General features: G+C 36.3%; 1 protein-coding gene across 2 annotated transcripts in view; it reads right to left on the bottom strand.

The window, feature by feature from the left end:
- Positions 1–15,871, bottom strand: part of llgl2 (LLGL scribble cell polarity complex component 2) — a 35,084-nt gene extending 19,213 nt beyond the window's left edge. For both annotated transcript variants that reach the window (XM_079845944.1, XM_079845945.1), the window contains exons 1-3: positions 15,646–15,871; positions 2,149–2,281; positions 878–975 (exon numbers count right to left, since the gene is read on the bottom strand). In XM_079845944.1, the coding sequence (XP_079702070.1) occupies positions 878–975; positions 2,149–2,223 (173 nt within the window). In that variant the 5' untranslated portion in view covers positions 2,224–2,281; positions 15,646–15,871. The remainder of the gene's footprint in view (positions 1–877; positions 976–2,148; positions 2,282–15,645) is intronic.
- Between the last annotated feature and the right edge of the window lie 250 nt (positions 15,872–16,121).

The raw sequence follows: 16,121 nt of genomic DNA, 5'->3' as shown, positions 1-16,121 counted from the left end.
TTTTGCAAACTAGTCCTAGGTTTTTCCCTCAACCTTGATAAAACCACCGCAGTACAATTCTCTAGACTCTCTAGGTAGAAATTTAGCATATGGATAGCTAAAACAGGGTCATTTAGAAAACAGGCGTGGCCAAGTCTACCCAAAAGCCTGTCAGTCTTAAACAAAAACTCAGAACGTTGCAAAATTAGGTGAGTACATGTGACATATGATTCTAAAGAAGCATGCAAACTTTCATGGCGATTGGGCCATATGTGGCACAATAATAGTTTAAAAGCTTAAAAAAAAAAAAAAACATTTGCTGACAAATTACCTGTATTGACTGTAAATGGTCTTTTCCATCTCTGATCTAGATGGTTACAGGCTTGCTAAATAAAAATGTGCTTAAAGGCCTTAAAGTGCATGAACCCCGTTAATTGATGCTTGTAGCTATTTTCCTTTTTTTATTAAAACCAAAATAATTTTAATATATATATATATATATATATAAAAAAATACCAGGCATGTAAAGTTGGCCAAATACCAGTTACTCATTTCCATTTCCTTTTCAGTAAATGACTAACGGAGAAAATTACGCAATAGCATGGGAAAAAATGTGGCATGAACATGCGTTCTCAGCTCTACGCACTATAATAAACTGTTCCGCCTTTCAAAGTACCTGCAAGAAGGGTGTGTACAATTTAGCCACTATAACAACCACGGTACGGGCTACAGGAAATCTTGGTACATCACCATCATATCACATTGTAGTCACTGCCCTCAGGATTCAGAGACAGGGGAATGGAATGTGACTGAGTGGGATAATTCAAGTCAAGAGTAACGCTGTGCACAGATCTAATAACCCAAAGTGTGGAAATGTCTTCAGGTAGTTGAAGGATACAGTTTGATTGCTCCTGATCTGGTACCGATGGCCAGGAGCTCCAGGCTAGGGCTGAATCCCTGAGCGCTGGGCTGATGGGGGAAACCATGTTCTACAGTCTAAAAACAGGATAGAAATGAGAGTGAAATTGTCACATATATAGAACTGAACACACAGAGACTCTAGTGTACACAATGCCTCTGGTATAAGCAGACTACATGAGCAACTAACATTGACATCATAGACGTACATAGTCTGCTCCAAAAATGGAACATTTTTAGCGAGCACAATCGCACTGCCTTTTAAGAGGTCTAATTTTGGGCAAATTATATAGCAGCATCGCATTTATCCATTGCAGAGAAGGCACGGTTTTACAAATTGTCACAAGCTTAGGGGGAAAAAAATCCATCCAAAAATGTAGGGCTGCATGAACGATTGGAATAACGACAAAATCACAATAGGCCTCAGTGCGATGGGTCACTTATAACATGCATTTAGGAATGAAACTTCCCCCAGCATCTTCCTAAACTTGCAATTAGAAGCACTTAAAAACCAGCTGTTGTCAAGATAAGAGAATCTTTAAGGTCTCCTTGTGGTTCTCTGTCAAAACAGAAGATTTATGGTTTAACATTTGAAGAAATTACAAAATTATGTCATAAATGTTTGTATTGTAATTTTAGTGTTACAATAGATTTTATAGTACTTTAAAACACAATATTATTCTTATTCTTATAACACTATTGTTTTATTTTACAGTAAAATTGCTATGTCTTATTTTGTTTTATTATATTTTAATTTTATCGTAATAATAATAATAATAATTTTAATTTACAGTACAATTATAAAAATTATTATTATTATTTCTTAGTCATATTGATATACAAAAATCACAAATTTGGGACAAATTGCACAGCTCTTCAAACAAGCACAGCAAACCTGGAGCTATATATAAAACATTTTACACAGAAAAAAATTTAATCCTCCAAGACAATATTGTTTATAATATACTTTAAAACACCAAAAAACAATGATAAAAGAATTTGTTTGCTAATTATAATAAAAAGGATGGATACAGCCCAATATGTGTGTGTGTAGTTGAATCTCCCACATGCTTTGTGTGAGGGATGCTATTTGTATGGCATACAGTTACACGCCTAGATAGACCTTTCGTCACTTACGAAACAACAGACAGCAAGGAACAAATAAAATAGCACAAAACTGCTGAAGAAAATATAACTTGTGTATGTGTAACAACAAAACAAACTTTCTACAGAAGATGTGGGCTTGATCACCTTGTTAAACTGATAGAGATCCTGTTTGTGCTTGTCCCTCTGAGACTCATGCCCATGACGCCTGAACCTCTTCATCGTCCCTGGACGAGCAGGGACCTCACGCTGCCCTCTCTCACGGTTTCTCCTCAGCCACCTGACAAGAAAGGAAGGACACAGGGTTAATCCAATAGCAACAACAACAACAACAAAAAACTAAAATAAGCATCATGCTAATGAATAGCGATGACAACAAAAAGGAATAATCAAGACTTGAAGCCATAGTTCTCCCCAAAAATGTAAATTGTCTGCATTTACTGCTCTTTACAGCCGTGGTCCCCATTCACTTTCATTGTATGCAAAAGAGCATTTTGCTGAACATCATCTTTTGTGTTTGGTAGGGCTGGGACAATACTTGAGCGGCGATACAATATATATAGTGATTTTTAAGTATTACGATTCAATATTGCTATGTATTGAGATCTTTGTTTGCTTTTTTAACTCAAGAAAGACCATGGGGAAAAGTTGAATGACACACTGCGAGCCTTAGAGCTCAATTCTGATTTTTTTTGGTATCGCTGTCCACATTGTTGTTTTAAAAGTGGCCAATATCAGATTCCAGTGTGAGCAGATCATGGTCCTGAATTAAAGTACATTAAAGTAAGCGATTGCGTGTTTAGTTATAGTGTGATCTGCTGCAGAAGCCAGCGAATTTATGTATTAAGGCAATATCAAAACAAAGACTAGGATACGGAAAAAAGAGAGCAAAGTTATTAAACATTTATGATACGAGCCCTCAGGTTTTGCTTACAGCTATCACTGTAATACTTGTGAACTCAGCTCTGACACATCACTATCCTTCCACTGACTACCTTTTGCAACTGTCTTGACAATGTCGGGTGTGCAAAATCTTTGAAGTGACTCCCATGAGTGCAGAATTGTGACGAATGTTGGGATATGACGGTAAAGGCTGCAGTCGCATTGGAAAACATGTATCGGGATTTAGTACTACATATGGAATTGACACAAATAGTAATCGAAAAGATCAGATTCCGTGTTGTTTGTGCTGTTCACGCTGTCATGACAAAAGCAGATCTGAGTCAATTTTTTTAATAATAATTTGGATTTGGGCCACATTTACCTGCAGTCTGAACATAGCCTGTTTGGTGCAGGTCGTATTTCCAGGTTATGTGTATTCCACTGAAAAACAATAGATCTGATAGGATCAGGAAGGAATTTCAAGGAAAGGCTTGTGGGCTGTTTAACTGAAACTTCACCCCCCCTGATTTCTGTCTTTCGCCCCCTTTGCCCAGCCCCCGCAGGGAGATCCTGGATCTCTGCAGTCCTGACTGAAGCAGCTTTTGTTCTGAACTGAACGCTATAACAATCCCTCCCCTCATCTGAGCAAACAGCACCTGATGAAAACACCTGTTGCTCTGGGAAAGCCGAATCAGAATGAGCCTTATTCAAATGGACAGAAAGAGGAGGGGTGCTACCTGCTTTCCATTAGAGACCACTCAGACTATAACAATACACAATGAACGGCAGTTTCTCTCACCCAGAGCTTGAAACGGTTTGCATTTGTTGTGGGTGAAAACAGAAAGATGCCATTGGCTATTTTGCTCCTTTAACAGACCTTTATGAACATCTACAAGCATCATTATTACTATCCACAATGCCTTAGCATTATGTCAGCAAATGTTGTACAGGCAAGCACATCACACATTTCGTTCAAGTTTTTTTTTTTTTTTTTACGAAATTAGGGGCTAATATTAAGTGACCACAATGTCAGGGCATAATACACTTTTTTTAGACAAGTTTGGGGTCAGTAAGATTTTTTTAAATAAATTAATACTTGTATTCAGCAATGATTCATTAAATTGATCAAATTTAATACATAATTGCAAAGGCATTTATAATGTTACGAATAAATGCAGTTCTTCTGAACTTTCTATTTAACAAAAAATCCTTAAAAAAAAAAAAGTATCAGTGTTTCCACAAAAAAAATGCAACAACTTTTTCCAGCATTGATGAGCATATTAGAATGATTTCTAAAGGATCGTGTGACACTTAAGACTAGAGATGCTGAAAATTCCGCTTTGACATCACAAGAATAAATTACATTTTGAAATATATTCCAATAGAAAATTGTTATTTTACATTTTAATATTCAAAATGGTTTACTTTTCAACTGTAGTGTTCCTCTACAATACCCAAAGTAACTACAGAAATGAAGGTTACCGTGGTACATTTTAATAAGGGGAAGCAGTGCTAACAAATGTGTGTACACACAAAACACACACATACATAGCAGCAATTCTGAATGAAAAAAACGAGGCTACCAGGACACAGCCAAGGAAAACAAGACGATAACAAACACTGAGTCAGAGTCTATGACATTGATTATTGACAGTAACTAAGAGAACTGCATATTCTGAGTGACATATTCAGGTAATGTTTACGTCACATTGCACTAGAACTCCCCTGAGAGCGTGTCTAGACAAGAATGCCCTCATAATTTATCACACTTTCTGGAGTGTGATCACATCAGCATATCAACAGGAAGAGGGACCCTTTCCCCCTTATCAATCCTTTCCAAACATAACCTTCTCAGTGAGTCAGTTGCCCCGCTCGACTTAGACACATATTTCTGTGATTATCGCCATTATTAGCCAAGAACGTTTAGTCATCAAGCATGTGGCTACAAATGCGTCCAGAGAAGGGAAAGAGCTTAAATTTCCTTATTTTTAGATCCAGAAATCCAAGGGTTACAGGACCATGAGGGAACCAGACAAGAAACTAAACAAAAAAAAGAGAGAGTCTGTAAAGCTTAGCTTAAGGGACAATGGTAAAGTGGGAGGTCTTCTACTTAAGAGTAAGCTAGGCTTTATGAGGGAAAACTCTCAGCAGGAGAGCTGGAATGAAGGAGTGAGAAAAGCAGCGTTCATTCAGAATTAAAGAGGCCAGTGAGTCTAAAACAATCTCTGAGCACCATATTGATCATTGGGACTCCTTCATGAAGCAGCTTCAGTGAATTTCGCTATCTGAGATCAATATTACACCTCCATCCGTCTAATCCCGAGTTAATTAGAGGTAGAAAAAAAATAAATAAACGGCGGTTTGTTTTGAATCCTGCTGGGAGGAATTATGGTGGAGGTGCATGTGAGGGTATTGAAGTGGGAGTAGTGGCTCTAGCGCGTCTAAATTAGAAGTAGGAGGCCTGTGTGGAGAGTTCATAGACGTTAAGGAGAATTGGTATGTGGAACTAAGCAGCCAACAAAGAAACACTCACTGTAATCTCCTCAAACATACAGACGACAGATTCATAGCAGTGGAATATAAAATGGCGTGGTACATTAGCAGGGGAAGTAAGTATTGATTAAACTGCAGCTCTAAAACAAACAAAGGCATTCATTTGATGCATAAAAAGAATCAACTTAAAGGGACAAGTTCACCCAAAAATGAAAATTATCCCTTGACTCACCCTCAAGCCATCCTTGGTGACATTCTTCTTTCAGGTGAATACAATCGGAGTTATATTAAAAAATATCCTGGCTCTTCCAAGCGTTATAATGACAGTGAATGGCAGCCCAAAATTTTAATCTCCAAAAAAAGTGCATCCATCCATTATAAAAGTAATCCACACGGCTCCGGGGGGTTAATAAAGGCCTTCTGAAGCCAATCGATGGGTTTGTGTAAGAAAAATAATCTATATTTAAAATATTATAAAGTAAAATATCTAGACCTCCAGACTACCTTCTGTATTCAATTTAATATCTAGACCTCCAGACCACCTTCTGTATTCAACTTAGGGGTCGACCGATATGGATTTTTTAGTGCCGATGCCGATCATCAGCCTTAGCCGATGACCGATACGGGCTGCCGATTTTCTTGAGCCGATATTTGAAGCCGATACTGCTTTTGCTCCCTCAATTTACAACATAAAAATGACACAATGATCAGGATGATAATTTAAAATTTACAATTTAAAAAAAGGAACATTTATTGAACTAAAAAAAACTCAGTTCAGTGGTGAAAATAAATTCTGAAAATAAATATTTAAGCATAAATAAAATAATTGCACTATTGCACACAGTATCAACAAGCAAGCATCATAATAAAGTACACACTGACTTTACTATACTTAATTTTAAAACTATTTACAACCTAGTCATTTAATGGTTACACTCTAAAAAATGCTGGGTTAAAAATAACCCAAGTTGGGTTGAATACGGACTAACCCAGCAATTGGGTTGTTTTGACCCAGCGGTTGGGTTAAATTTTTGCTTAAAACAACCCAATTGCTGGGTTAAAACAACCCAATTGATGGGTTAGTCCATTTTCACCCAACTTGGGTTATTTTTAACCCAGCATTTTGGTGTAGAGTGTAGGTGCACTTAACTTAATCTCTTGTAGAGCAACACCAGCGGTAATTCAGGAAAAAAATCTCCCAATGCTCCACGTGAAACTTCAGTCTTTCGACCTTTTACCATTGTGTCAATTCTCCATTGATTTTGATTAATATGCGCGAGGGAGGGAGAGCAAGAACGTTTGAAGATGGTGAGAGCTGCCTGTGGACGCCTGTCTGTAAATAATGCAGGGAAAAAAATATTGGCCAACGCAGCAGCCTTGTATCGGCCGATGCCGATACACGTAAAAACCGCAAATATCGGCCATATATATCGGCCGGCCGATATATCGGTCTAACACTAATTCAACTTACGAAAAAAGTGTAACTGGCACAACTATGACATGCGTCACAGGTCACCCAATATCAGAACGAGCCATTTTTGGAGCTTGATTAAATAAATGCTTTGTTTATAATGAGGAGGACGTATCAAGCTATGAAAGGATGTTTTAATGGTACAAAGACCCATTATATTTCTCATGTCATGACCCCTTTAAGGCAGAATTATAGTCCATTGTAAAAACAAGATTTTTACATTTTCAATAATGAGCAGCATAAATTTCCATTACAGTTTGGTCTAAGCCATAGTCTTATGGGCAGCACAAGAAGTCCAACTCAAAACTTCAGACATCAAAAGAAATATCAGTTTGTTTATCATTTATTTAATTTTCCCTTTGTGGTTTATGTATACTATATTATTACTACTAATTAAAATAATTAAATTATTTAAAATATTATATTGCTTAATAATAATAATAGTAGGGGTGGGGGGACATTTTGAATCTTAGATGCATCGCGATGCGGATGATTCTGAATCGATTTACAAATGTCAAAAAAAATTATTTCTAAATGTTGATAACGTAATGTTGACGGACCGCAAAAGGCGCAACTCTGAAGCGCGAGAAGTGCAGCGCCCGGACCGTCTGTGGCGTTCACATAACAGAGACGCATGATGGCTGAGCGAGAAATCCGACAAGCATTAAAAGCTAGCGTATGGAAGCACTTGGCTTCTATGAAGATAAAGGGGAAAATGACCTGGACAAGAGCCACACTATATGCAAGTTGTGTCAAACTAAACGAAAATATTTCCGAAACACAACAAACATGAGAAACCATATTACACGTTTCCAACGCTCGGTTGTACCAGTAGTTGCTGCCAGAGGACCACAAACTCTATCGCAAATTTTATGGTCAAGGATTTGCGTCCGTATTCTCTGCAGATGTTATTTAGTGTTTAGATTGAGGGATACAGCAAAAAAATGTGCTTAGACTCCATTATGTTTATTAGAGCAGCTGTATGTTACTCTATATTCAGAATATGCTGAAGTCCACAATATTTACTTTTGTATGAGAGCTGCTGGTACAGAATTGCATATTTTGGTATAAAAGCTGTGATTTTGGTACAAATGTTTTTTTGTTTTTTTTTTGTCTGAAGGATTATATTGCTCATTGCACATAACAGGAGGGTGTTGGTTATTACTTTATGTTAGTGATTCAGAATATGCTGAAGTCTGTAATCATTTATTTTTAAATTATGCTGCTACAGACACTTTTCCTGTTGGTTCTTAGCAAAGTTGGGACATATTCTGGCAAATGTAACCTCCCTGACCTGTTGACTTGTAAAATCACTTCCATTTGTTTTATTAATAAAAGATATTGGAAGTAAATTCATTATGGGTCATTACAAATACTTTGCTTTAGAAGTACCAAGTGAGAAAAAAAATTTATAGAAAAAAAGATGCATCGATAATCGTTTTATCGCATCGCAGCCCTCTGAATCATACTCGAATCGAATCGCGAGGTGCAGAGAGATTGCCAGCCCTAAATAATAGTAGTTTTGTTATGTTTTTATATTAAAAAATAAATAAAAATTGAAACATAACATTTCTTCACAGAAAGTTAGTTACAAACAAACCAGTATACCAAGCCCACTTAGTAAGCTATACTAAGTATGAAACATGCGTCCCAATTAGATCTCACCAATGGCTGGTGCAACCCTACCCTGCTCCCCAGTCAATGAAAGTGTAATGGAGTTTTTAAGGACCCGTTTTATCATCAGTCAGGTGAATAGGTGAATATAATAAAATTGCTTAGAAAAGTGAAAGCTACTTAACAAGTCACATGATTTGAGGCATCATTCATGTCGGTATCACAAAAAGTGTGAGACAAGCCCAGTCCTATACGTAGGGTTATAGGTGTTTTTAGAAATCCACTGAGAGAAAACAAAAAAGCATTTTATGGTTTTAAGGCTGAATTACTAAAGTACAAATAAATCCTCAATGCTGTTTTTAGAGAGCCAATTTTGAAAGCCCTGCGGTAAACGGTGATACAGCTGAAGAATCGATACACTTAGAGATTCCGCTGTTAAAGGTCATGGTGAGGGTTGACATGATATTACGTAAGCACGTCAACATGTTTGACGACTAACTCATTGAAGTGTTACTAGCCTAGGACTTACAGCCTCAGGATAGCAGCCAGAAAATAGCACCCCATGGTCAGGAGAGGTCAACTGCTTTTTAGTTTAAAAACAGCCTGCGCACGCCCACAGTAAATTCGAGACCGACAACACACTCTCATTTCATGACACAGCACAACACAAACTGAGCCAGGCTGAAAGATCCAAAACGTCCCACCCAGCTTGACGGTTGTTATTACAGTAGGCTACATATACTACTCATATAGCTTACTTCTATTACCAGTTGCACAAGCAATCGTTAAAATGAGAAGCAACAATTCATGTGTAATTTCAGGTGTTAAATCTTCAGTTTCTGATGGCCAGTTTCAGTAGAGCAGGTTCCACTTCTCCATTACTTCACTCCTTGACAGAGGTACCTCTGTTAAAGAACAATATTCTCAGAAGACAAGAGCTCACAACAACAGACCTGCACCTAAAACCAAAACAGGCTTCAGCAAAACTAATATATTCAAATTAAAATGTTATTAAAAAAATATTCATGCATGAAAGGACAAAAAAGTACTATTTTCATTCATTCATTATTATTTATACTACTGTTTAAAAGTTTGGGGTCAGTAAGGTTGCGTTTCTTTAATACTTTTTAATAATTAATACTTTTATTTAGCACGGATGCATTGATTTGATCAAAATTGACAGTAAAGACTTTTACATTTTTCTAATAAATGCTGTTCTTTTTTAATTCTATTCAAAGAATCCGGACAAAGATCCATCATGGTTTTCACAAAATATTAAGCAACCCAACTGTTTTCAACTGTGATATTAATAATACGAAATGTTTCTTGTTATTAGAACAATTTCTGAAGGATTATTTGACACTGAAGACTGGAATATTGATGCTGAAAATTTAGCTTTGCCATCACATGAAAGAATTATATTTTATAATAATAATAATAATATTTCACAATATTACTATTACTTTATTTTTGACCAAATAAATGCAGCCTTGTTGAGCATATTGATAATATTTCACAATATTACTGTATTTTTGACCAAATAAATGCAGCCTTGTTGAACATATTGATAATAATACATTTTCACAACATTACTATTACTGTATTTTTGACCAAATAAATGCAGCCTTGTTGAGCATATTGATAATTCACAATATTACTGTATTTTTGACCAAATAAATGCAGCTTTGTTGAGCATATTGATAATATTCCACAATATTACTATTACTGTATTTTTGACCAAAGAAATACAGCCTTGTTGAACATCTTGATAATAATATTTCACAATATTACTATTACTGTATTTTTGACCAAATAAATGCAGCCTTGTTGAGCATATTGATAATTCACAATATTACTGTATTTTTGACCAAATAAATGCAGCCTTGTTGAGCATATTGATAATATTCCACAATATTACTATTACTGTATTTTTGACCAAAGAAATACAGCCTTGTTGAACATCTTGATAATAATATTCCACAATATTACTATTACTGTATTTTTGACCAAAGAAATACAGCCTTGTTGAACATCTTGATAATAATATTTCACAATATTACTATTACTGTATTTTTGACCAAACAAATGCAGCCTTGTTGAGCATATTGATAATAATATTTCACAAAATTACTGTTACTGTATTTTTGACCAAATAAATTCAGGCTTGGTGAGCATATTGATGCAATTTGTCAATAAAAAATAAAATCTTACAGACCCTATAAACTTTTGAATGGTATATATAATATAATTAATTATAATATAATTAATGTAATATCATTTAATATAATTAAATCTATGGTATTTTTAAATCACCCATATTATAATCTGCTAGTTAAAAATGAAGTCTTGCTTTTAAAAAAAAAAATTTATGAGCAATAGTAATATTGCAGCCTCAGCAAGAACGACTAATGAACGTTAGATTTCAACATACTTTGTCTTTTGTACCTGAAATACTTCTCATTGCATCAGATAAGGAGTTTCTGCTAAACTATTACTAGTGACACTACATTCTCAGCATAGCATCCCAAAGGAAACAAAGATCAGAGGAGAAGGCAAGATCGGAGAACCTGTCCTGACATGAGCGTGAAACTGTCAGTGAACTCTGACCAACGTTCTCCCTCTGCTGCATAACCTGGTTTCATACGGCACGTTAAATAAATCATGCCGGTCATTCTGGGAAATCGAGGAATTGCATATTCCATTTATAGACTCGATATGAGTAAAATGGTAAAAAAGATTTAGCTAAATGATATTTGAGGTCAAGAGAAAGTCAGTCAAGTACAAATATAGGTCAAGCTCTGCAACAAACATCAGCTACACCCTGAGTGAGGGAGAAAACTGTATGCAAACACAATGAAAACCAGTTCAACTGCCAAAAGATGATACGGATGGAGGACAGAATATACTATTGGAAAAATCTTTGTTTTAGGACACTAGGAGTCTGCAGGTTCTTTGTTTTTAAATAAACACTGACTCTCATGATTCAGGGCTCAACCATTAGAATTGTTATTCTGAAGTAGTTTAGATATGCACTTGCCAAGCCAATATTTTCACTGGCCTAATTTACTCCAGTCTTCAGTGTCCTTCAGAAATCATTCTGATATGCTGATTTGCTACCCAAGAAACATTTATCAATATTTTTGGAAACTAATTTTTTTTTCAGCATTCTTTGGTTAATAAAACCTTTGAAAGTCGTCTTTACTAAAAAAAAAATCTTAATGTTAAAAAAAAAACATTTATGTTTTAATTAAATGTTAACAGTCCTTTACAAAACACGTTACAAATATTTTATTAAGAACATTGAACATATTTTTAAAAAATATTTTATTTTGGAATTATAGGAAATTATGCAGCGGTATACCCCCCGTACTAAAAATCACAACAATAAAACCCAATACATGAGTCATATTACAAATTTACATGATCTACAACATCGAGTTGTCAAACATACCGGTACGAAAAAGCTAGATATTTTACTTTAATACATGTTAAATATGGATATTTTCTTACATAAACCCATCGATTCACTTCAGAAGGCCTTTATTAACCCCCCAAAGCTGTGTGGATTACTTTGATAATGGATGGATGCACTTTTTTGGTCTTCAAATTTTGGGCTGCCATTCACTGCCATTATAAAGCTTGGAAGAGCCAGGACATAATTTTATTATTACTCCGTTTGTATTCGTCTGAAAGAAGAATGTCATGTACACCTAGGATGGCTTGAGGGTGAGTGAATCATGGGGCAATTTTCATTTTTGGGTGAACTATCCCTTTAACACCGCTGAAAACGCACACGTTTTTGTTTTGTTTTGTTCAACGCAAGCCGTAAAAAACTTTTTAAAGAACTTAATTCAACAGTTTTCCACAATTTTACTGGTATTAGTACAGAAAACTGAAATACTGGTACCATGACAACCCCATCTACAAATGACAGCAGAGTACTGGCCCCAGGCCTGTGTATTCTAAAGCAGTCCGTAATGTCATAAAAGATATCACAGCTACTCAATATAACAAAGTCCATAATAAGTAACTCATGACCAGCGGTTAGATCACAGACGAGACGATGTATTTATTATCAGGTCAAAAATGTCCATCCCAGTCAGACATCCAGAAGACTAAAAGTTCATAGTGCTAAAAAAAAAGAACAGCTGAAGAGGATGAGGAAGTGTTGGATGAACTTCCTCTCATTCTTACTGGTCATTGTAAAGCTGATCTCTCCCTGCAAGCTATCACCCACGCCAACCGTTTGTTGCTGTGGAAGTGAGAAGCCTTTGTTTACCTTCTCTTCCTCTTGGTAGAAATGCAAAAATAAGATCTCATCTATGGCTACAGGGTGTGGCCCACCACAGGATGTCAGTCCCCAGACTCAAGCCTTTCCTGTCTTCTCTGAGAAGGGCAATGAAGAAGCGCAAAAACCGCATTTACACCCAAACGTCTCAAACTGACATAGACTGGAAAACCAAACTAGCTGCATCAGCTGCTTAAGTATCAAGTCAGGTAAAAGGTAAATGCATAGATGTAGTGCCACCACTTCTTCAAACCTCTTATGTAGAGTCAATAGGCCTGTCGTAATAATCAATATATCGCACAATGTACATGACCTCAATCATTTTTTGTGATGCAATATATCGCCCATTATGCTTACATGATAATGAATGTCATCAACATTTTACTCGATTGTGCTGTCATCTTGTATGTTTTCCGTGACGGAGGCGAAAGTGGTTCTCGGGCAGTTCCTTCATACACAGAGCGGTTATCGACAGGTGAAAAAAAGGCGCCATTTGAGGCGTTATAGTGTTTTCCTGACAACTACTGACAGTTTGGAAGAATAAGCCCAAATGGACTCGATTTCAAAGCCGCAATCCTGTTCCGGTGCACAAATAAATGTCAACGCAGAATGACGAGTGTTAAAGCTGTTTCACAAGGGAAAATGTTTATTTACTATTTATTCAATTTGTTTTATTTTATTTAGGATAATATATATTTTATTATATATTATATATTTTTTTGCATTATTATGCTGTTATTTTAGGATTATATATATATATATATATATATATATATATATATATATATATATATATATATATATATATATATATATATATATATATATATATATATTCAGTGGCATAAAGTCTTAAAATGACAATAATATAGTTTATCACAATTATTTCTGGGACGATACATCGCGAAACAAAAAGTAATTATCGTGACAGGCCTAAGAGTCAGCAACTATTTGTAGCTCTTCATTAAATGACTGGAACAAGTTCAAGTTCTCTGGAGCACAATAATTAAAATATGAAACTATGGATATGCGATTGAGCAAGAACATGAGCGCTCTTGTAAAATTGAGGCCTCATTAGGGCAGCATTAGCTTCAAACCAAAAAAGCTCATTTCCACACTTCCGTTAAAAAGTTTGGGATTGGTATGGTATATTTATTTGATTGATTAAAAATACAGTAAATAAAACAGTAGTATTGCAAAACATCATTTCAATTTTGGTTTCTTCTAATATATGTCAAAATGTAATTTATTCCTGTAATGGAATAAATGAAGTTGAATTTTCAGCATCATAGTGTCACATGATCCTTCAGAAATCATTCTAATATGCCTATTTGCTCAAGAAACATTTCTTATCAACACTGAAAACAGTTGCGTCGCTTAATATCTTCGTGGAAATTGTGATACATTTTTGTTTAGGATTCTTTGATGAACAGAACGTTGAGAAGAACAGCATTTATTTGAAATAGAAATCTCGTTTTACTGTCACTTTTGACCAATTTAATGCAACCTTGCTTTATGAAAGTTAATTTTACAAAAGGAAAACAAAATATCTTACTTTAGGAAAGTAGTGTGATTTACACTTGAATGTGCTTTGTGCTTCATTCACACAGTATCCCTCTCTGACACACGCATTTCAGGTCAATCCTTGTGTCAACACAAGCATGACGGGTTTGAAACGAAGTCTAGTTTGTCAGGTACATTGACACAAATTTTGTGTGTTATCTGAGGTCACACTGTACAAGTACTTTGCATTGGCTCTCCTAAAGGGGCAAAGCTCAATCCAGCCATACATTACAAGTGGCTTTTGAAAGAAATGACCAAAGATTAAAAATCACATGCGATGCCAAAAGTCCTAATCACGCTATTGTATATGGCACAGTTGTTAGTTGTAGTCTGCATCAATATGTTCAATCCATAAATCAACCATGAAGGTAAATGACTTAACATCAGTCGCTGTGCAAATGAGAGAAACATGGCTGTGTGTGAAGAAACATGAGAGGCGGAGGCTTAATCACTCTCGATTCTCAACCTGTCAGACCGGTGGGACAGCCATCCAGTAATCTATGCCAAGGACAACCAATTCCCCAGTCCTTTCCAAAGCACTTCAACTTTACACTCAAACCCAGGTGCAACACCATTGCCTCTGATCTGAAATAAACAAATAATCATGCTGCCAGTGGCCAATGCATTTCTACAATCCACACCTTTTAATTTAATTGGTTCTTTGTTGTCCAGCCTACCCAATACCAGCACCATTTTGTGGGTCTCTCAATGGTGTTTGCAGGTCAAATGACTTAAAGCATTGTCTAACAACAATTACTTTACTTTTTAAATTAAACGTGAGAAATGTATGTGTGTGTTAATATATAACTAAAACAGTTCTCCCTAACGAAATAAATGGTCAATGCCATTGAAACACTTGTAAATATAATAACAGTAAGGGACAGATAGTAACCAGAGACTTAACAATACATTCTCTGTTCTCTCTTTCAGAAGGATGCAGTTTCATGATAACAAGGGCAACGGTAGAGAACACGGTCAGGACTAGGTGTTGGTTTCGTTTTAGACTGAAGGTTATTCATTAGTTAGCTGAATAACACCCGAAATGCAAAAGAAGAGAGTAAACTACTGATTAAAGGTGAGGTTTGTAAACAGACAAGTGTGTAAGTATCCCATTATAGCAACATATGTTAAGTTCATGCAGAGCTGTAAGTTAGAATTCACTGGTTGTGTCTTAAAACCAAGAGATTCGTATCCAGACAGCATTTCTAGGTATCATATGTACATTTGTACGTTCGCAATATAGGAAGCCCAGTACGTTGAGACACATCCATACAGTCGGTTAGTGGAAACACCTGTGGCCGGACAGCAGTCGACGGGCCCGGGCAGGACTCACCTGATTCACCGCGGCCTGATGTCCCGGCACTGTCCACGATTCAAGCTGGTTTCCTCAATTATCCTGAGGTGAAGAGGAAAACCACGCCGGGCGGTGAAGGAGAGCAGGCTCGAATAATGTTTACCTCGGCTTCGAGGTCTGTGTATGGACACAGTCGTGGAGGATTATCAGTGAAGTGTTTCCTGCTGCGCTTACTGCTGATTTGCGCTCTGGCTCCTCCCTGAACAAACGCTTTCCGGAAGTTCAGTCTACGGCCAGCAGGGGGCGCACCCACCCTAGGCCTCATTAGAGCACTATGACCCACTACCACTGTTTATAACAAGAACAATACATCATAAAATGCTATGTATTTTAAACACTTGGCTCCACGTATATAATAAATATATACGTAAATAAATAATATAATATAGCACATCCCCACCTCATTTTCATTACTAGAAACAGGGGCGCTGCTAAGGGGGGGAAAGTTGGGACGA

Source organism: Gobio gobio (assembly GCF_949357685.1).
Source record: "Gobio gobio genome assembly, chromosome: 20".
NCBI classification, from domain to species: Eukaryota; Metazoa; Chordata; class Actinopteri; order Cypriniformes; family Gobionidae; genus Gobio; species Gobio gobio.
Note: the sequence above shows the minus strand (reverse complement) of the source record. Positions and strands in the feature narration are given on the sequence as shown.